This window comes from Pseudochaenichthys georgianus, chromosome 23 (assembly GCF_902827115.2).
Source record: "Pseudochaenichthys georgianus chromosome 23, fPseGeo1.2, whole genome shotgun sequence".
Lineage (NCBI taxonomy): Eukaryota > Metazoa > Chordata > Actinopteri > Perciformes > Channichthyidae > Pseudochaenichthys > Pseudochaenichthys georgianus.
The window spans coordinates 22,103,462-22,125,618 of record NC_047525.1 but is presented as its reverse complement, the minus strand read 5'-3'; the positions used below and the strand labels follow the sequence as shown (position 1 = coordinate 22,125,618).

At 41.2% G+C, this 22,157-nt stretch overlaps 1 protein-coding gene across 1 annotated transcript; it reads right to left on the bottom strand.

Annotated features, from left to right (window-relative positions):
• Window positions 1-5,838: 5,838 nt before the first annotated feature.
• On the bottom strand, window positions 5,839-20,949 carry cntn1b (contactin 1b). Its single transcript, XM_034075244.2, has 24 exons — window positions 20,853-20,949; window positions 17,801-17,957; window positions 17,660-17,695; window positions 17,447-17,573; window positions 16,397-16,578; window positions 15,093-15,188; window positions 14,793-15,005; window positions 13,920-14,019; window positions 13,620-13,804; window positions 12,458-12,582; window positions 12,246-12,363; window positions 11,975-12,125; window positions 11,768-11,895; window positions 10,295-10,467; window positions 10,033-10,156; window positions 9,538-9,705; window positions 9,116-9,265; window positions 8,967-9,037; window positions 8,615-8,867; window positions 8,383-8,504; window positions 7,590-7,779; window positions 7,382-7,503; window positions 6,853-7,009; window positions 5,839-6,770 (listed from the first exon to the last, which is right to left on the bottom strand). The coding sequence occupies exons 2-24, from the start codon at window positions 17,856-17,858 to the stop codon at window positions 6,688-6,690; spliced, it is 3,132 nt and encodes a 1,043-aa protein (XP_033931135.1). The 5' UTR covers window positions 17,859-17,957; window positions 20,853-20,949; the 3' UTR covers window positions 5,839-6,687.
• Between the last annotated feature and the right edge of the window lie 1,208 nt (window positions 20,950-22,157).

The following is a 22,157-nucleotide window of genomic DNA, read 5'->3' as shown; positions in this document are numbered from 1 at the left end:
GAAAGTATTTATAAACGCCACAGTATAAAATGTCACAACATATTTTTTTTATATAGTTTAAGCAAAAGTTATAGTATGTCAAAAGAATCTTAAATAATGTAATGGTATAGTAAAAATAAATAAATTGTATAGTTTGTCGAAGAAATTGGAAAAAATACATAGTATAGTATATCGTCATAATAAAGGCATTACATAGTATGTCAAAAATACCAGAAAAAAATGTGTAGTATGTCTAAAATATCACGAAAAATATAAAAAACAAATGAGAAAAAACATTCAAATGCAATAGTATAGTATGTTAAAACATGTGAAAAAGAGTCATAGTATAGTATGACATTTTGAAAATAAAACATAGTTGAGTTTCGCTTGCCCGTTTCCCAGTTCCAGCAATCAAACTGAATGAACCTCCACAAATGCTGAAAAGTGTTCACAGCCACAAAGGTTCCTGGCTCCAGACACACTGCTGCTAATCTTTAATTTCACTCAAAGAGGATTGGAAACTGTTTTTCTGGCATCAGCAATACGAAGGGATGGCTCTGCCAGCACCGAGCGGGGAGGAAGAGAGAGGATTTGCCAACGCTGACTGGGGGGTCCTGGTGCAGGGAGAACAGAAACCTGGCAGCGGGCTGACGAGCCGCACAACCAAGTCACACAACAATACACCCTGCCTGTTGTTATACTGAATTTAGACACTACTGGGTATCCAGGGAATATTCCAACAATGAGGTTTCCCAATTTAGCCGAGGGACAGGAAAAACCTTTTCTGTGAGAGAAGACAGAAAAGGTTTTTCTCAGTAAGCAATCAATTAGCCCTTAGTGCCACACAATGCAGCTAAAAGTGTTCCCTTTGGCCTTAAGGTACGATCTGCTCACTAATAGCGAGAGGGAAAGCCTGATAAAGCACCGCCACCAGAAAGAGGGATACGTGAAAGAGCTATTCTTCACAGGGTAAACTAGGTCATAAACTATCCATAGAGGAAGCAATTACTTCCTGTTCTGACACAGCAGCCCATTTCAGCCAATCGACCAGCAGGAGGGGCCTCCAACTGTGCTCTCACAGGCTGCTAACCTGGTTAACTGAGCTGCTAACACAGGCCAGCTCTGCCACGCCAAATTGGTCTGGGAGATTTAGTGTGGCTCTTTCCAAAGCCCGGAGCCATCTTGATGTCGCCCACTAGGCTAAACGCTCCGTGGGACCAGCAGGAGTGGCGTCTCCAGTCTGGGCTAACTAGCTAGCTAGCCAGAGGGCGCTGTGAAATGTATGGGATTTATGGGCCAATGTGAAGGCTTTGCATATGTCCTGGTTTGGCGCTTGACTGGCTTTATTTTGAACTTTCCCCTTTATTTGTCCGTGTATTCATTGCATTCCCCTTGGTGCTCCAATTATAGGAAATTGAAATCTATAGTGTGCTGTTATGCAAAAACACAGCCCTATGTGGATATGGATAGGGATGATTCAGAGAGGGGAAATTGGGTTAAAAGGGTCGAGAGGGTTTGATAAAAATACAATGAGAGCCTGTGAGAGGTATAATCGCAGAGGCTCCACTCGCTTTGAGCACCTAGCTCTATTATTAAATGCATTTGTGGGCTCCCACCATCACAGGTCCAACCTAAGAGCCAGAGAGCGTCTTCTGATCAAATGGAAACCAGCAAAGGGAATATCTGATAGGTAAATAATTAGGTGCATTGTGGGAGTTCGTCTGCTGCATCTGTCCTGGGAATATTGTCGATAAAAAAAGTTAAGAACAGCTGCATGAAGAATTCATTATTGGGTAGAATGGTCGCTTTATTGAGTAATGGCTGTGGCCCATCCAAGTGGATCCTATTTTAAATATAAATGTTGGACAATGTAGTCTAACAGTGCCACAATATTAGATTTTCAAAATTCACAATAACATCATTATCAAGATACAAAGAAAGATAACATATGTTGTTATTATTGTGTTTGGGGAATTGTGTTTTTTAGAATATTACTGCTATTGCCAACCAGTATTTGGACCACCACTTGTTTGGTCTAGAAATACATCACAACATGTTATTCCCTTTGTTTGTCAAAGTCAGTCATCTGTAGAGTAACTGGAAACTAAAGCTGTCAAATAAATAAAGAGTAACAAAGAAAAGCATATACAAAGTAGCATATCAATATAATTACTAAGGTCCAGTACAAGTATGTTAACACTGAGCTGTACACTAAGTTAATTTAATTTAAATAGCTCTGTATTTCTAACCCCATTCGCCCCAAGATGCATCGTTGGCACGTCCACACAGTGGGCTGCAAACCATAGCGTGAGCACCGCTCTGTGGCGATGCATTTTATTTTGAAAGTACAGCCAATGCATATGCATCTTTGATCAGGTGAGTTAACCCATCACCTTCCTAGTTGACAGTAATAGCTATGGGAGTGTTTTGCTTCCTGCACATATCTTAGCTCAATATCATCCAGAGCCACCACAAATCCACTCTGATAACACATAAGCAGCATTTCAAGATGTTGCATGCGACTGACTGTGCTGACCAATGTAAATGCCCAATTTAGCAGACCACTTGGGGTTTAGTGCCTTGCTCAGTGGCAACTCGCACATGAGAGGTCCATTTAAAACATTTCAAGCCAACAGAAAACATTTCTGTCTAAAGGAATACTCATTCCCCTGCAGAGTGGGACTCACCTTAGTGAATGTGGTTTGATTGCCTCTCAATGACAGCAGCTCACCTGGGATATTTGTCTGTTTTGGTAATCTGTTTGAAAGACAGGATGTAAAATGAGGGAATTGGACATGGATGAGAAAAAAAGGAGATAAAAGCCTCCCACACAAGAGACAATCACGCTTGCTTAAAAGCTCAAACAAAGGCATACAGAGATAACGAAAAAACAAAACAATCCTTTTGATTTTTCCTGAAACAGCATTACAGACAAAATAATGGATATGCAACACTTCCTTATTTACAAGTGATAAGAAGAAGCAGAGTTCTGCAGATTATGTGTGAAACAACATGAAGGCAGGTGTGAACAATATTGCTTTCATTCATTTTTGCAGTAATGCCAACATTTAGTGTAAACAACTATAAAGGATAAGATTAATATGTCACAATTCCCGATAGAATTGAGATTGTGCCGAATGATACAGGAACGGTGGTGAATGGCACATAGACATACTGCCATCTGCTGGTTGAAATCACACATCACATTTCAGTTTGCTGGCATGACATTATAGTTCTTCCTGAACTCCAAACACTGCATTGGATACATTGCAGTAGTAGCAAAAAAGTGCTTATTTTCTCGAGTTCAAATACCGTACTTTTCGGACTATAAAGCGCACCTGCATATAAGCCGCAGCAGCTAAATTGTCCATCTGTCTTGCTCAGTGGCGTTGCGCAATATTTCGGGGCTCCCCCGCAGGTCGGACCATGGGGCCCCGCCCCCTCCCCTAAATCAATAATAGAGTGACATGGGATAGACATCGCGGCCACTTTTTAAAATGTTTATTTTTTCATCTTTTGTAAACAGTAGGCCTATAGGTCAGTAGGAACTTTCTGTATAAAGATTCATCTGATTTAAACAGTATAGGGTCAGTAGGAACTTTCTGTATAATATACATCTGATTTAAACAGTAAGGTCAGTAGGAACTGTATAATAATATACATCTGATTTAAACAGTAAGGTCAGTAGGAACTGTATAATAATATACATCTGATTTAAACATTATTGACAAATACAAACAAGTGGCTGTGTATTTTTTGTAACATGAAGGTATATTGTAGAACGTTATAGCCTATCATCATTGGAGTTCACACAACGGAACGGTTCACATATATATAACATTCTGTATAAAAGAAAAGTAGCCTACAAAAAACAAACAAATAAAACACATCCTATAGGCTACATAGAGGATGCAATCAGGAGCTGCTTTGTAGGCCTATTATTTTATACGAGCGCGTCTCCTGGCATTCTTCTGCGCAAAGTCCTGTATAACAGTCTTTAAATCTATACTGCGCGTCGGCTCTCAATACTAAGGACTGCTAACCCAGACAGTCTCTCTTGCGACATTGTGCTCCTCAAATATGTCTTTATTAATTTAAGTTTTGAGAAAGATCTCTCAGCACGGGTATAGTTAAAAACAATTTCAGTGCTGTGGCAACATCGGGGATACTTGGCAAAATGGACTGATTTTCAATGAGCAGGGTTTGTGCAAGGTCTTTGATTGTTCCACACTCAATTTTCTTTATAGTAGGCCTAAGAGCATTACGGAGGGACAGGATCTGGAAAGGAAACTCGGCTGACAGGTCGTCTTTATACCGGCCTGATAAAGCACATGCGGACTCAGACAGATCCTTGTCTGTTGTGCGCAAAAGTTCGCGGGGAAGCAGAAAAGAAAATCGCTGTGCAACTTCGCTCATTCCAACAAATCGAGTTTTGAGTTGGGCAACGACAATATCCATATTTGCGTAAAATACCGCCACTCTAAAATGCTCCCCTGGGTCTTGGAGCCGCTGGTCCTCGCAAAGCTCTGAAAAGTGCCTCTTTGTGCGCCTTGCGCGTCTGTCTTTGAAGAGACTGTGGACACCCCATGAGGATGCCAGGTCTTGCGTGTGCGCTTTTAAGCCATCAAACTCTCCTCGGAGTTGGGCAAGTGTATCGGTTGCGTTACCAAGCATTGCTGTCACCTGTAAGAGGTCCACGTCTTTGCGCTGGAGAGCTTGGGACACAATGTTGACTGTTTCAAGGACCTTGCCCTGTATTACAGTCATTACAACAAACTCAAAGCTCTCCATGGCCTTTTTCAAGCCAGTCGCCTCGGCACGTTCTCGGAGGGGGCACAGCTGACTTCTTGCTGACCTGCAAAAAGGAACGGATTAGATTCCAATTCCAATGTAACCTGTAGCATACTCTTACTGGTTATGGCGAATAAAACTTTCTATTATTCTAATGTCTAACCTGTCTCGAAGCGCGAGGCACGACTAGCTGGCTCGGCTGTAACGGGGCTGCTGGGCTGTCTGCCTGGACTCGGAGCTGACGGCCGGGGGCCGGGGGGGTTGCTAGCGGTCTATCTGCATTAACGTTAGAGTCTACGTCTACCTTTGCTGCCTGCCGGAACAATGACGTTATTTTAGGTAGTTTTGCCCTCTCCTGTTCGGCTTTCGCTCTCATTCTGAGCACCGCTTGGGTAGTGGCGCTTCATTTTTCATGTTTACCGGCAACGCAACTAATGAACGTTATTTATATGAGCAATGCTTGCCGCTTTGTTTTGAACGCTGCCCAGCCTGCCAATGAACATTAGTTATCAGCCGGCTAGCCCTATTGCAGGTGAGCAAATAATTATAATGATACACTGTTGTACTACTACAGGCAGCGTACACATGACGTAGCAACATAGCAGGGAGGGGGGGGGGGCCCGCCCTCTGCGCCCTGTTCCCGCATTACGAAATCTAAGAGGATAGCCTACAATGGGGGCGGGGCCCCCTAAGCTCCGGGCCTCCGCTGCGCCACTGGTCTTGCTCTCGTTCTGTCTCTCGGTTCCACTTTTACTTTGGCGCGCTACCTGTCTCACTCTTTTCCGGCCTCCAGCTTTTCCTGCTGGAGCTCGCCGCTTAAAGGTGGCGGACGCGGACCGGTCATAGAGCCCATAGAGTTAAAGGTGGTTAATTTTACCTGTAAAATCCATAGATGTAGGAGGTTCCCTAGTGGCCGTTAGCTGTACAAAAGAAATGGGGGAAAAAGTCGCGGCTTATAGTCCGAAAAGTACGGTAGTTTGATATTTTCTTTTTATTCTGAGAACCCACTGTAATGAAAGGAGCACCAGTACTTGGCTATTTTAAAATGGCTAAACCAATGACATGATCCAGATTGTTGTACTCTGTTTAATGGTTTTGCAGCCTGACATAAAGGAACTTACATATATGTGATATACGGATATTTCTTCCAACCCTGGCTTCATTCAAAGTGATATGGCTTTCATTGTTGCAGCTAGAACTCATAACTCTTACATTGTCTATGCATATGATACTAGTGAGGATAGAGATTTAAATGAACAATTTAGCAAGCATCTTCTGTATCTGTAATACAGCACCATGGAACATGTAGAAAACAAATTTACTTAAAAAAAGATGAACAAAAGAGATTATGAAGAATACGTTTGTTTAGAATAGGTGATATTGTATGTCACACATTATTCTCTGCTCATTCCAAATGCATCGATTATCATACAGCGCTTTTCATTGCTTGACCCTGTGAGAAATGGATGCGTTAAATTCTACCTTGGCACCGCTTTCCAGTTTCAACTCCAACAGGAAACAGTGATGAAGTCCAACATAAGACGCATCGTACTGGTGATAGGACTGTTCCATAACAGTTTGTGTAGAGCTTAATCACATAATCTAACACATATTATTGGTTCATTCGTTTTGGCTTGAAAAATGGGTAAGACATAGTTTATTTAGATTTTCTCTTGAGACATATCATCCAGTACAGAAGTCTTACTTAGTTATACAGCACAGTTGTGTTCTTTTAGGAGACACATCCTTACTAAGTGTTGGGTTCAACACCCAATGCTTTTTTTGGTGAAAACAGAACAACAGAACAGATGCATGATTTTAACCACTATCAGAGTGTTTGGAAGTGAAAACTGGATCCCTTCTATTCAAATGTAATCCCCAGAGTCTATTATATACACATGTCACTTGAGGCAGAGCTTAAATGTCCAATCCCACAATGCCGAGCGCCAGCAGCACCATCGACGCCAGGCTTAGAGTGGGTGCTGTGGTTGGTGCTTCACCTGAGGAAGAATAAACAGCATGAGACAAATGGACCAAGAGGACATAATGTATTATATATATATTTATATTTTCTAGCCTTACCCTTGATACTAATCATCCTGACTGGGCCATCCCCTCCTTCATAACGTCCGCGTACCAACAGCTCAAAGTCTCCCATCTGAGGCATGGGGAAGTCCATGAAGTGCCAGCCAGTCATATAGACTTTCCCATAGATGTAGCCCGTCTTTCTGAACATAACCTTGAAAACAAAAAGTATTGGATCTTCAACTTTTCCATGTAGACTCTGGAGTTTAAGTGGGGACATTTTTGATCTGATTTTCGATTTTTAAGGGGGGTTAGTGTCTGTATTTCGGCTGCAACGTTTATTAAAGACTTGTTTAAGTTGCTTAAATTATACTTCAAAAACAAATAACAAACTAAAACATACACACCTTTGCTTAAAATGCATGTCATATGTATCAGCACAATCACAAATGTGAGTTTTCTTGTTTCCATAGAGGCTACCATCATCACAGAACCACCTGAGGACACTGAGGCCAAGGTTTCCAATGGAAAAACGTATGTATAGACTTGACAGATAGCAGCCTTAATAGAAGTATTCCACACTCACCTTGTAGTAAAGGGGGAAGGAAATATCGCCAAACCAGTCATACGAGATGTGATCCCACCACACATACAACCACTGTCCTGTCCAGGTAACATAGCGCCACATCCTGGGAGGGTCTGGTGGGGCTGGAGACAAAACACAGACATTTGCTAGGACCATATCTATACCATAACTCTCATTGTAGGTGTTTATAGTCCATGTTTTGTCTTACGTGCTCTCTTTGTGAACATCTCGCAGTGTTCACCAGGAGGTCCGAGGCCAGCTCCATTCAAGGCCCGGACCTCGATAAGGTAGTGAGAGTCGGGCAGCATGTTCTCCAACCGGGTCTGGTTCACTGAGGCTGAAACAAATATACGGTGTGCTCCTGGCTCCGGATCATCGTACTTTCTCCAGTATTTCACCTGGAAAGAAAGAAGAGAACAAAAGTTATCACTGGATAAAGAGTGAACACTCCCGGCTACGGTGTTGTTGATACCCTGCTAGCTCGCTAACACTGACATGAAGTCAATGCATGTAGAATGCAGGGTAACTTACAAGACAATTACAAATGAAAAGTGGTTATGGTACTCCTTGCAAGGGGAATCTTAAATCATTAGTTGTCCTGTAACCTCCAACACGGCATATTCTGCCGCCAGCAGTTAGTTGGAGTTTGTTGCCTTTAGCAATCGTTACTAGCTCTGCAGTTTTATAGTAGTTGAGGTTAAGGTGCTGGGATTTGTTGATTTAATTGCACTGCAGACTAACAAGGCAGGTATGTCAGCAGTTTGAGCCTAATGTGTTGACAAGTTAAACGTTTAACTTGTTTTTTCAACCTTAATCCAAAGTTAAAGTCTTTACCATTAATTAAATATTCCACTTTCTCACTTATTTGATACCTTGAGTAGTGTTGAGTCACCATTTGAAATGACTACCGGTTCTGTGTGAAGAGATAGTATGTCTTTCATAAGCCTTAAGACATTTGACTTTAGTTAGTGTATGCAACTTGGAGAGTAAAAGCTGTGTACCTGGTATCCCTCAATGTACTGCTGTAGGCCGGTACCAGTGTCCATCACAGGCAACCACCAGACCAGAGCTTCAGTGGAGGAAACAGGCCTGGCGTAGATATCTGTTGGAGACTCTATCGGTACTGGAGACAGACAAATGGATGGGAAAAGAAAACATTTTAGTCAACCCTATTCGTTAATGTCCTCCCTTTCTTCTCATTGGAATTAAACCATGCTGAAACTAAATCCTCACCATCTCTTGGGTAGTAGATGACCTTGGTGAGGCTGTATGGTCCATCTCCTTTCGCGTTGAAAGACTTGATCTTCACCTGAAACTCTCTGACCTGGAAATCTTCTTCTGTGGGAATGAAGTAAGAGTCCCTGTGAACGTACCGCCTCGTCTCGGGGTCCGAAATGGTCTCGTACCACCAGTCGTACGCGTCGTGAGGCTTGAATGCCACGATGTAGCCAAACTTTTTGCCGGAGAAATACCAAGGCTCCACAGGCTAAGGGGTCAGGAGTGGAAAGAGTAAAGGAAAGGGAAAACACCTTAGACTTTGTAGTAGTATTTTGGATCAAGCTACGTTAACTGAAGGCTTACTTACAGTCCATGTGATGACGATCTCACCATTTCTACCTCCGTAACCCTCCACATCAGTGGGAGAAACCACTGGTTCTGAGAAGGAAGAGAAAGGCCATTAATGTTCATTCTTGACAAAAAATAATATGTCAGATGTCAGCTCTCTCTTCTTACGAGCGTCCCAGGTTTTGATCTTGAGGGAGGGGATGCTGGACTCCCCGGAGCCGTGCTCGTTGGTGGCGATGATCCTGAACTGATACTCCATCCAGGGGTACAGGGCTGTGACTTCTGCCTTCTCAGAATGGCCATCCAGAAAGGTTGGAGCTTAAGGAGACACATATAGTATGTTGACTTAAAAATAATTGTGTTCAATTTTCTGTCTCTTGTTTGGGTGCAAGTCGACTTAATTTGCAGGTTAAAGCAGACGTGATGTCAGAATGCTGGATTTAGCATGAGATGGCCCCCTACTGGCAGTGAGCAGTATCAACAAGTCAGTCAAAGTCAACTTTATTGTCAATCTTCCAGTTTGTGTGTACAGACAGAGAGATCGAAATACCGTTTCCCACAATCCCGAACAAATATAAATCAGTACTCACAAGTGGTGGCGTCCTTCCAGTCGTCTTCATTCAGGGACCAGAAGTGTCTGGTCTGGATGGTGTAGGAGAGGATGGGGCTGTTATGCTCTGACCCTTTAGTCCATAATAACTTCACCCATGAGTCCCCGATCTCATCCACTCGGATCACCCCGGGAGGCCCAGGAACACCTGGATCAGGGACGCACGGATTAATCTTTTTCTGTACATTTGCTCAGAGTAAAAAAAACAACCAACCATAGATGGCTGGTGTTATGGGATCAACAATGCCAAATCAAGCCAGAGGCATCAGGTATGGCCGCCAATCGCCACCTTTACTCTTTGATTTTAATCTAAACTACACATCTGTAAAGTTTTGTGACTGCAAGGAAGTTAAGTTATAAGGGTCGTACAAATCTGTCAAAGGACACACACTTTCAAAGTAAAACCAACATTGCTGACTGGTAAATATGTGATTGGCATCTATGATCCTTTTAGACAGAGCATGCTGGGACGTACCAACAATCTTGAGGTCAGCGTATGCAGAGTCGCTGTCCACCACTGACTGAGTGGTGCAGGCGTAGCGACCTTCGTGCCAAATCTGGACATTCTTTATTCTCAGATCACCGCTGCCATCTTCACTCTGAACACCAGGAAGCAAAACATGGAGATGAGAGGGGAAAGGAAAGAGGGAGTGCAAGAGACAATATATATTTCACTAGCTGAGGGTGTCAAGACACGGTTTGTGAGTGTGAGATGTTAAAATAATGAGGCTACCTACCAAAACGCGTTCGTAGTGTTCCCACTCAGAGTGAAAGTCGATGATCCTGAAGTCGATGGTCCAGATGAATGTGACGTCCAGCATGGGGTCGAATGAAGCGCCACACCTCAGGATCACCTCATCACCAACCTTCACCTCAGTGTCCTCAGGTGGTTCTGTGATGATGGTAGGCTCTATGGAAACAAGAAAACTCATATTTTTTGATTGTGCTAATACATATGACATACATTTCAAGCAAAGTTGTGTTGTTTTAGTTTGTTATTCGTTTTTTAAATCTCAACTAAGCAACTTAAATAAGTCTTTAATAAATGTTGTAGCCAAAATACAGACACGAACACCCCTTAAAAATAAAAAATCAGATCAAAAATGTCCCCACTTGAACCCATTAACACCACATGTTTGATCCCATGGCCAAATATTTTTAGATGAGTGGTTTTTTCCAACAAATAAAGCCATTTTCTCTTTCGTGCCCTTTTTATTTTGTTTGCACTGGGGTTATGTCGGTGTTTAATGGAGCACAGCAGTGTGTAAAGCAACTAATTATTGACATGACCCAGACTGTGAAAAAAACAATCGCCCTGATTTAGTATAGAGAAAATAATTACAACTGTGTGTGTTTCTGTCTATAAACATTATGGAATTATATAAAAATTGACATTTAAAGTGGACCTATCATGCTATATTTGAAATATATATTGTAGGGCCATACCTATACAAAACATGTCTGTGAAGTCTTTTTTCAAAATCCCAAACAGATCGCCCATTGCAGCCGTAAACTCAGATTTTGGGTCCTTAGCTTGAAAAAAAAAAAAAAGAGGAGGCGGAGCTAATGCCTGATCAAAATTCTACCTGAGATAAAGTTACATTCGGTTTTGATAAAACGCCATCCTGGTTAAACCACGTCAAGGATTATTTCTGAAACAGTATGGAGCTCAAATGCTTTTTCTCTTGCGGGTTTATCACAAGGTGAGTTCCCTTTTATATGTCCTGCTTTTTAAACACATGTGCTTTACAGTACAGGTTAGCTCTGAGTGTTAGCGAGGCTTGCTAATGTAAACAAAGACGAGATTACGTCCAAAACACGTCAGGCATTGTTTCTGATAGCAACTTTCTGTGGGCAAATCTGTATCCGCTCGTTGTACTCCCATTTTTAAAAGATTTGGGTACGGAGGAAAAGGGAGAGGGTTTTATTTTCTGACGATGCGTGAGTTCCCCGACGCACCGGTGACACATACTTATGTATAAAAGACATCACAAAGTGCATTTTGCATGATAGGTCCCCTTTAAAGCGTAAAAAATAGGAAAATATAGCTTTGGTCAGGACTGAGATTGATTAAAGATTCAACTTGATGAAAGTGAAAAAAGTACTTGTAGATAATTGAATGGCATTCTTTTTTCCACAATCAGAGAAAATGTTTTTAATAGGGTTTAAATATGTACACACACTTATACAGTATGCACATGTCCACAGACCTGTGATAGTGAGATAGCCAGAGCTGTTGGCCTTTCCTCTGTCGTTCTCTGCAAAGCAGCTGTAGAGTCCTGCATCGTTTTCCGTGGAGTTCTTGATCTCCAGAGTCCCATCCCACATGACGGAAATCCTGACCATGAACACAATTAATGAAGCTACGCAGCTTGCATCAATGAGAGGATAGGTGATACTGGTAAATGAGGATTTACCTTGAGTTGTTGTAGAGGAGCTCCTTGCCCTTCATCCAGGTGAACTTAGCTCTAGGAGCAGCTCGGGGTTTACACTCGATCAGCACACGGCTATCTTTAGCTCCGAGAAGCTGCCTCCTCACGGGGTTAAACTCGAACGTAGGAGCACACGCTGCGGGAAACCATCAGGTGTGAACTCTTGTTTAGTGCCCCAATTTCATGATAACTTTTGTGTTACAAATGTGCTTCCTGATATTAAATAATGAATGAAAGGTTTCCTCAAAGGTCTCACCGATGACCCTCAGCTCAGCGTTGGCGTATTTGATGCCCCAGTAGTTCTCAGCGAGACATTGGTACATTCCTGAGTCATCAAAAGTGAGACTGGAAAACTTCAACTCCCCTTTCCCATACTGGAAAACACACAGACACAACCCAAATGCTAAGTCAATACCATGTAATCTCATTTTGTTTAATAAATGACTGAACGTATAACTGTTCTCTGACCATGTATCCGTCTTTGTACCAGCGGATGAACGGGAAAGGCTTCCCTGACGCCACGCAGCGCATGGTGTGCTCCGAGCCGATGTCGATCTGAGTGTTGTTGATGGTTTCTGCCCACTCCGGAGCAGCTGAACAAATTACAGGGATATAAAAGCGATAGATAAAGCCAATATTCAAACACATCATGCACAATATAGTCATTTTAAATGGTGACTGAAACTACTCAAGGTGTGAAATGGGGGAAATGGGGAATATTTTATCAATGGTAGATACTTCAAATTCCAAATAAAGCTTTAACCAACAGTTAACCTTTGAAATACCTACTGGACATACAGTATATTGATATAGGATTATAAAACTGTTTAGATTAGCTAGCTAGCATTGAGTATAGGAAGAACATTTCAGTTAACATATAGGGTATTTAAGAATACAAGTAAGTAAAATACTTAAGTTAGCCAGAGGTTAAGTAAAAAGTAATTTTTTGCAACACATTGTGCTTAAACTGCTGACATAGCTTCCTTTTTTTTATCTGCTCTTAGTTAAATTAAATTAACAAATCTTAACATCAACCGATATACAACTGAAGTGCTAGTAGTGAAGTTTTTTCTTTCATTTAGTTTTAATCTTAGTACAAATGTCCTTGTTTGATTTGATCATAGTAAGTCATCCTTAATTATGAAATACTTAAGTGTGGGCATTTTAGTTTTCTCTTAGTCAAAGAAAACTGTTACTATTTTAGTTTAACAACAATTTGTGATCTGTTTGTGTTTTTAGTCATGAGGTTATATTTAACTATTTAGTCAATCTAGTCTAGCCAAAATATGACATGGATTCACAATCTTCTTTATTCCCTGATCAGTGTTGTTAACTTTTATTTAAGTAAATAAAAAAGTCTCCAATATGCACATGAAAAAGGTTTATTGACCAACTAATTTAGTCATCATTTTGGTTAGGGTTAAATAATTAAAGAGGACATACTATTCTCATTTCAGGTTCATATTTGTGTCTCCATGCTTTAATGTTCAAAAAGCTCTTTATTTCTCTCATACTGCCTGTGATACAGCACCTCTTTTCACCCTCTGTCTGAAACCAGAGCCCAGTCTGCTCTGATTGGTCAGCTGGCCAGCTCTGTTGTGATTGGTCAACGCCAAAGACAATCACTTACCCTCCACATACAGCCAGGCCTTGTGCCAGTCCTTCCCTTTGGTGTTGATGGCCTCACACTCGTACCCCCCCACGTCCTCGTACTGCACGTTGTACAGGTGAAGCACGGCTCCTGATTCGCTGATCTCATGACTGGGCGGCAGGTCTGTGTGGTCCACCTTCCTCCAAACAATGTCAGGGATGGGGCTGAAAGGGGACACAGAGGAAGTGAACAGGTGCCTACAGTATATGCCAGTATATAAATATCTTGTAAGCCCTCAGAACTCATTATTTGAGTACATTGAGTAAACAGGAAACATACTTTCCCAGAGCGAAGCACTCCAAAGTAATATTAGAAGCCAGCATGGCAGTCGTGTCGGGAAACTTCACCCTGATGTCTGCTGGGTATTTTTTCTCCTCACCTGAGGCAAAACATTTGTATTATTAACAAAATGTTCAAACGTGACGAGATAGTGAGCGGAGGTGGAATTTAATTAAGTACATTTTGAGGTACTACTTAATACTTCTACTCTATTACACCTACGAGGATAAACAACACTTTTCACACCACATTTATTCGACACTTATATGTATATATATGTATACATATATGTATTTGTTAGTTTTAAAAACAGTATATTATAATATTCTTTAATAATGCAACACATGCTAAATAACCCTTCTGCATTTTACTACATATAAATGGAGTATATTATCCATATACATCTTAAATAAGGTGCTAGTCAATCATACAGTCTCCTACAGTAGTATAAATTAAGGATACTGAAAGATAATAGCAACATTGTAGAGCGGCATTTAACGATTATTTTCATTATGACTCATTATTTCCTAGAATGATCAATTGTTTGGTCAATAGATTGTCAGACAAATGTTTAAGATCTCTTTAAATGTCTTGTTTTATGAGTTAAGAACCTAAATATATTTCGTTAGGTAAATCTAATGGAGTAAAAAGTAGAATATTTGCTCGGAGATGTGGTGGAATAGAAATATAATGAAGCATTACATGGAAAAACTCAAGTAAAGTACAATTATGTTGAAGTAAGACATCAAATAATACAAGAAATGTACTTAGTTAGTGATTGTGTGCATGCAATTCTCTGTGATTGTTTTTGGCAGTTCATCATTTAACATAGGGATGAGGATTATATTGTTTTCAGAGCCGGTATGTGCTCACCATCCTCGGGGGCTAAGGGGATGAGGGGGATGAACTTGGAGAAGACGCTCTTCCCGGTGATGGGGCTGGACACGAAGCACGAGTAGTTTCCCGCATCCTGAGCTTCCACTTTGGAGATGTACAGGTTCCCGTTCTTCTGGGAGACGAAGCGGCGGCGGTCCGTGTACAGGAACACCGGGAACTCGTTGAAGATCCAGCGGTAGGTCACCTCCTCTGGAAGGGGGAACACAGAGGTTGTTATTGGTTCCTCATCTCCAGAAAATTGGCTCTTCTAATTTAGGCATGAAGAAATGAACGTACGTGGCCAGGCTTTGGGGGGGACACACAGCAGGACGGCCCCCTGTCCTTCCTTCACAGACACCGGGTCTCTTTCCTCCTGGGGAAACTCCTCCACAACTACATGATACAGAGATGGGGAGAAATAAAACAAACAGGAATTATGCGTTTTTTATTAGCAACCCCCCACTTTAAATGTTATTTTAGTCTTGTTTTATTTATTTTATAGGTTTTAATCTTTTAATTGTAATTTTATATTATATTTTATATTGTTGCATCGACTCTCTGTCAGAGAGAAACCATACCTCCTTGTGTCTATTAACCTGAAAACATGCTATATTTTGTTGCATGTACCTTTTAAAGTTCTTAACAAATAATCTGAGGGGAATTTCTTGTTTGTTTTTAACTTGAGATGTGTCGCCATTTTGTAAAGCACTTTGAGCTGCACGTGTTGTATGAAAAGTGCTATATAAATACAGCTTTATTATTATTATTATTATTATTATTATTATAAAAAGGAATCACACGATACAATTATTAGTAATAATGATATAATCTATTTAGGATTGTAAATGTATATTGTATGTATTGTATACCGGGTGGTGGTGGCAAAGTCCATAGGGATTTGGCTTGGCAACTGGAAGGTCACCAGTTCAAGTCCCGGGAAGACCAAGTGCTACCGAGGTGTCCCTGAGCAAGGCACCGTTCCCTACACTGCTCCCCGGGCGGCGTACATAATGGCAGCCCACTGCTCCTAACACTAGGATGGGTCAAATGCAGAGAAACCGTTTTGTTTCATAGTACCTGTACTACGTAACGACAATAAATTGAATCTTCAATGTAGACAAACATTTAGATGTACATTTTGGGGTTGGGGTTAAATCAGTGTAAACTTCTTCCCACCCCTTTTCGGATGTGTAATTAGGTAGATCATTTGTTTATTTAGCATTTGTAAGTCAATAATATGTTTGTTTATCAATTTGATTCTGCTTAAGTTTGTACAGTATCATAATTCTCTTGTTTCATTGAATTTGTTGTAATTATTGTTTTACACGTTCGAAATCAAATCAAATTATCCTGGACAAAGTCCCCGGGCTCCGTACATAATGGCCCCTAACACTAGGATGGGTCAAATGCTGAGAAACCGTTTTATTACCTGTACTACGTCATGACAATAAATTGAATCTTAATCTCAATCTTAACTATGACAATCATTAATGTTCTTTAAATGGCCCAGAAATATTCGGAAATCACTTTAGCTTATGTTTTGTTTTTATATTGGAGATAGGACTTGGACCTTTATAACAAACAATGTTTAACATGCTCACATCCAAACTTGACCCTGGCCTCCTTGCTGATGACGGTGCCGTAGATGTTCCTGGCGACGCAGATGTACGTCCCGGCGTGTTTCTTCTGTCTGGGGTTGGTGACCACCAGGTTCCCCCCCACCAGGCTGTAGTGCTCGTCCGGCTGCTCCATCAGCTTGATCTCCCAGTTATCACGGCGCCACCTGGCAGCAGGCGGGGAGAAAGGTTGAGACGCTTAAGTAAAATTGCAATGCTACGATGTAAAAACACTTTGCTAGATGTCAAAGTCTCAAAAAAGTTCTCTAAGTGAAAGTGCACAACATAGCTTTTTAGCTTCAACAATCAAAGGTAAAAGTATTTTTTTTAAATATACAATTACAGAATAAGAAAGGGACAGAAACATAATGCTCACTTTCAGTTTTCTATTTTAAACGTCCCACCCCCCATCCACCCTGCCTCGACCTCAGGTAAGAAACAAAATTAAGCGCACAAAACTAAAATAATCCTAAATAAATTGGTAATAATAATAATAAGGGAAAACTTTAAGCAATACTATTCGTACAATAAGAATAATATGAACCAAAAGGACTCAGTCGTCTGATCTGTTAGGCATAATATCCAGAGTGTCTATGAAAGATAAAAACTTCATATTTTATTAAACTTCTAGGTACAAGTATTCTTTATTCAAAATGAACAAGTGTTACATATTGTTGGGAGCTTTTTAATGTTGCCACTGTATTTTATGAGAAATCTTGATTTTCATTGTTATGATCAGATAATTTCTACATGTTAAATGTACGATGGCTGACTTCATATATGGTGGCCGTGACAACAGTTAGAGTTAGTGCTGTAAAAGGTACGATATTTCCATATGAAATATTGTAGTGTAAGTATAACGTTGGAGAAAACGGAAGTTCTTAAAATGCATAGAAATTCTACTTGATTGAATGTATTTTGTGTGATCCAAGATAATTGTCCAAAAGACATCGACCCACATGTGTCGTCATACCCAGTACTTGTGGTACACTGTTAATCCTGTATGTTCAGTACATATTCGTCATTGTGTGTAACCTGTATGAAGCAGGGGGGTTTGCTCGGGCCCTGCAGTTCATGGAGATCCTGCCGTCAGGAGAGTCCTCGCTGTACACCACGTCCACCGGCTCCTCCTCAAAGATGGGGCCGTATCCAGTAGCATCATCTGACAAAGTGTACATAACCAATGAGCTGACCCTCTGATTTAAAAGTCACCCTGAAACGTATGTGCAATTACTCCACGAAACTCACCTCCGTAAATTCTAGGCTCGTTAAAAAGTACCGCCACTGCAAAGCAAGAGATAAAGAAGTCACGTCGGCAAACCAACACTTGCTCTGTGGCACAAATAAAGGTATTCTGATTCTGATTCTTAAGGGGGTTCATTGTCCTACCTGTGAGGGAGACTGATGAGGAGAGAGCCAGGAGTAGAACAGCGGCAGCGGCAGCCATGACGGTCAACAACCAGACTTAATGCAGCAGCGGGATTTAGGAGGATGAGCAGAGGGACGCAAAGAAGAAGAAGATGGACAGGGCATGAACCGGAGAGGGCTGAGGAGACACAACGGACATATTTGAAGCTGTCAGAAACTATTTATCATGAAAACACTCTGAGATATAACACCACATCTTCCACACCAGAAACACTGCAGATGGAATCTTCCCTGCTGCATATAAATGATTAAGCATGTGAGTGACTCAGCAGAATACTGCACAAGCACACGCAGACACACAAAGGCCTGTGTGTGTGCGTGTGTGCGTGTGTGTGTGTGTGTGTGTGTGTGTGTGTGTGTGTGTGTGTGTGTGTGTGTGTGTGTGTGTGTGTGTGTGTGTGTGTGTGTGTGTGTGTGTGTGTGTGTGTGTGTGTGTGTGTGTGTGTGTGTGTGTGTGTGTGTGCGTGTGTGTGCAGGGGAACACTGCAGTACGTAGGCAGGTCCTGCTGCTGCGTCACACATGCTGACACATCACTTCTGCAGGATGGAACAGCAGCGCCGCGGAGAGCGACTGCAGTGTTTCAGTCTCTCTGTCAGACGGCGGCACAGGGAGAGGTATTTAGAGACATAGGAGGAGGGGGAGGAGTATGGAGGCAGAAAGCAGGATGATCCACATGTTTAGGAGCTTAACATCTGGGGGGGGGGGGGCATGGTTTAATGCTATCAAATACAGTGCAGTTTCAATTAGGCACAGATCCAGCAGGATGGGCAGAGGTATGGACCCGAGTCACATGACTTGGTCTTGATTTGACCAAATATAAAAAAGCATGCCACTCAGCTAGGACTTTAACAACAACAACTTCCCCTGGCCGAGATTTCTATCAAATGGACACTGATTCCCAGATAGTATATATACATGGAGGCCAGTCAAATGTGTTGAATGAGGTCAACTATATTAAAGGCGCTAACATCAGCTGTTCAAGGGATCAAAAAAAGATAATGGGGTGTCGTGTACAATAACAATGTTCCCTACAAAAGCTACATGTATGTAACTTCACAATTGTATTTTGACACATATTTTGCCTTTAGTTAAGTACATTTAATTGAATCTGTCACAGAACAACACCAACATTACAAACCCAATGAGTCGAGACAAACGCTAGTTCACATGAAAGTGTTTTCAGCTGCTTTTCACACGTGTCAACCATGGTGTCAACAGAGAACACCTCCTGCAATATGGATCCATTTAACTCGTCAGTTTTGACTTTGATAGAATTCTGATTAATTGAACTTGGGACTAAACCTTTGCGCTTAACATTCAGCTTAAAGCTCAGCCTTCATTTGAAAATAATCTTCCAACAAAGTCAGAGGTTAAGGTTGATAGACACTGAAGAGAGAAAAACAGCTTCACGTTGGGCCATTATTATTATATTAAAGAAACAAAACATACTTGTGAAAAGCTGTGTTTCTTTCTTTCTTTATTAGGATCCCCATTAGCACTGGCATTAGCATTGGCTATTCTTTCTGGGGTCCGCTCTCTACTGTAGGCTATTTTTATTATATGTAGGCCTACAGCACTTTGGCTCAACCAAATATCGTTTATAAATGTGCTATATAAATAAAACTTGATTTGATTTGAATTATACTTTATGAATGAATGAATTCCTGCTAACCATTGCTCCTTGAGCTAAATGTTAGCATCAAGTTCAAGAACAAGGAAGTTGTTGAGCTAACCATTGTTAGCATCTACAGTAGCCTGTATCCCACATTAGTTAGCTTTGGTAGACACCCTCACAATTGCTGAGTCATTGAGGATGTGAGAAACAGAATGAGAAGGCACAGACAGACTTCCCATGAGCCTCAGCTGCCATGTCTGCCTCAACCAGATAGTACCAAATGTACACACATCCACACACACTGCAGCACTGACTCCTAAAGTGATGACTCAACACTCCAGCATACCAGCCGTGAGACAGTATTGCAGGTCAATATTTTAAAAATTAATCGTGCAAATGACACTTTTATATACAGCTTTTGCTTCTTAGCAACAATCTGTTCCACCACTAACTCTAATCAATTGATCAGAGTGTGTTTTCATGCGTTTCCCCGGAGATAATCCCATCACAGATCCTCTTTGGACAGACTGGAGAAATGTAGGTCAGCTCATGTATTAAGCAGTGTCTCGGTGACAGCCTGAACAACAATGTTATGAGGGTTTGATGGCCGCACTCAAAATCACATTCAAAGTCACGTTTGGATTCAACAAAAGCATAGCCCATGCATTTTAAATGTGAGTTTTCTAGGTTTGGGGCTAGTTGATTAAAGTGGTGAAAAGCTTATCGAAGCACTGCTGAAGATGTGATGGGAGACATTTCCTCTGATGCAGCCATGACAGTTTGATGAATCTTTTTGACATTTAAAAAAAGGAGGGGGGTGACCATTTTATGTTTGGACTCCTATACATGTTGCATTGTTTCTGTTATGGTCCATAGGACAGGGGGAAGACACATTATATATAGTCATAAAACATCCATATGCATCTACATCATTATTTGCAGTTTCAATAATATCTGCCTTAATGATCTTTTATCACTTTTATGCAAACACAGTACAGGAAACAATATTAAAACAGATTTTTAAGGGAGTTGTCCCCTAAAACTGCCCTTGAAGGACAGTTTGCCCTTTACCAAAAAAACATGCATATCTCTGCGCCCTTGACGCATGCAGTATGCACACTATCACCTTGCCTCTGCATAAACATACATTTGGGAAGCGAACGCAACCTCTGATCAAACAGCGCAGTCATTCGGCCTGTACAAGTATCTGCGCAGCTGCTTAAATCACTTCAGCCTAATGGCGAGTGAGCGGCACCGGTGATGCTCTGCTCTGCATTGCGGTACTCCTGAGCCGGTCCATGTCACCCCTCACATCCCACTTTATCCCCACTCAGCCCGGACACGAGAGCCAGTTTTAGGTCATGCACGCACTCTCGCATGAGGTGTCGTTTCCTTACCTTTGAGGCAGAATGGGAAATCTCAGTTCTCGGTCTTATGGCACACCTGGATCCCGAACCGCAGCCCACCCGCCGGAGCTGTCCCGTTCAGATCGAACTTTTCTATAGGAGGAAAGCTACTGAGTGACAGCTCTGCGTGGCAGCGAGAGGGAGGCTGTGATTGGTCCACTGCGGAGAGGAGGGAGGATGGGAGGGATGCGGGCGTCATGCTGCTGCGCATACATGCAATAAATCCTCTCATGGATAACCATTTAGCTTCAATGTGCACATCATAGAATATGATTGGATTGCTTTAATACCACAACAGGAAGTGCTAGTCTTTGCACACTCAAAATAACTAAATAAGGCATATTAAGAGTATGCTTCGGAAAAATATAAAAGTACAGATTTGAATATATTATCACTATTTTGTCACCCCTTAATATGCACACAAATACCAAATGTAATATATTCCTCCTAAAAACTGGGCAATCACACACAAGTCACAGTAACAGAATGTTATTTTTGTATTATTATGACTATTATTTCTTCTTCTTTTGGTTAAGTAAGTATCTAGCCCCTTAATTTGAGTACCTGTAAATTGACTACTGTTTTTTTAATGGATGAAAATACCAGAGAAAAGGATGCTTCATGGAAACCATATTTCACTCCCCATCGCGTGCTGTGCATCATAAATCACCTCCAGACCAATCTATTATTTATGACACATTCAACACCAGTAATATCAGTGACTGCCTTTTCCCCATAACAGCCACATTGTGAAGAAGAAGAAGAAGAAGAAGAAGAAGAAGAAGAAGAAGAAGAAGAAGAAGAAGAAGAAGAAGAAGAAGAAGAAGAAGAAGAAGAAGAAGAAGAAGAAGAAGAAGAAGAAGAAGAAGAAGAAGAAGAAGAAGGACAAATAATCAAATTCACACTTTTGTTAATAATGCCATTTAATAATTATTTGAATCATTCACTTTGATTTACAATCCTTAACCGTCTTATTTCCAATTTATTAATATCATGAATGAATAATTATTTGCTGAAAAAACCATAACAGACGTGTTTGCAAATGTTATTGGTCGTACTTTTGGAAGTAAACCACACTGTAATGGTGTAAAGCTATATTCTGTTCGACAATGGAAGACATGCACCCATCCCATACGCCAGATCTAGATTAATCCAGGGATTAATTTTTGCTGGTTTATCTCTGGGTTTTTTTTTCAGATAAAATCACTCAAGCATCATTCTCACTTTTGTGCACCAGGAGGTGCCACACACACACACACACACACACACACACACACACACACACACACACACACA

Excerpts from the sequence above, each read along its gene's own strand:
- cntn1b (XM_034075244.2), bottom strand. The coding sequence starts at position 17,858 with ATGGCTGCCGCTGCCGCTGTTCTACTCCTGGCTCTCTCCTCATCAGTC. Across the intron at positions 17,696-17,800 it reads CTCATCAGTCTCCCTCACAG|TGGCGGTACTTTTTAACGAG; the intron begins GTAGGACAATGA and ends CTTGCTTTGCAG. Across the intron at positions 6,771-6,852 it reads CAGGATGATTAGTATCAAGG|GTGAAGCACCAACCACAGCA; the intron begins GTAAGGCTAGAA and ends ATTCTTCCTCAG.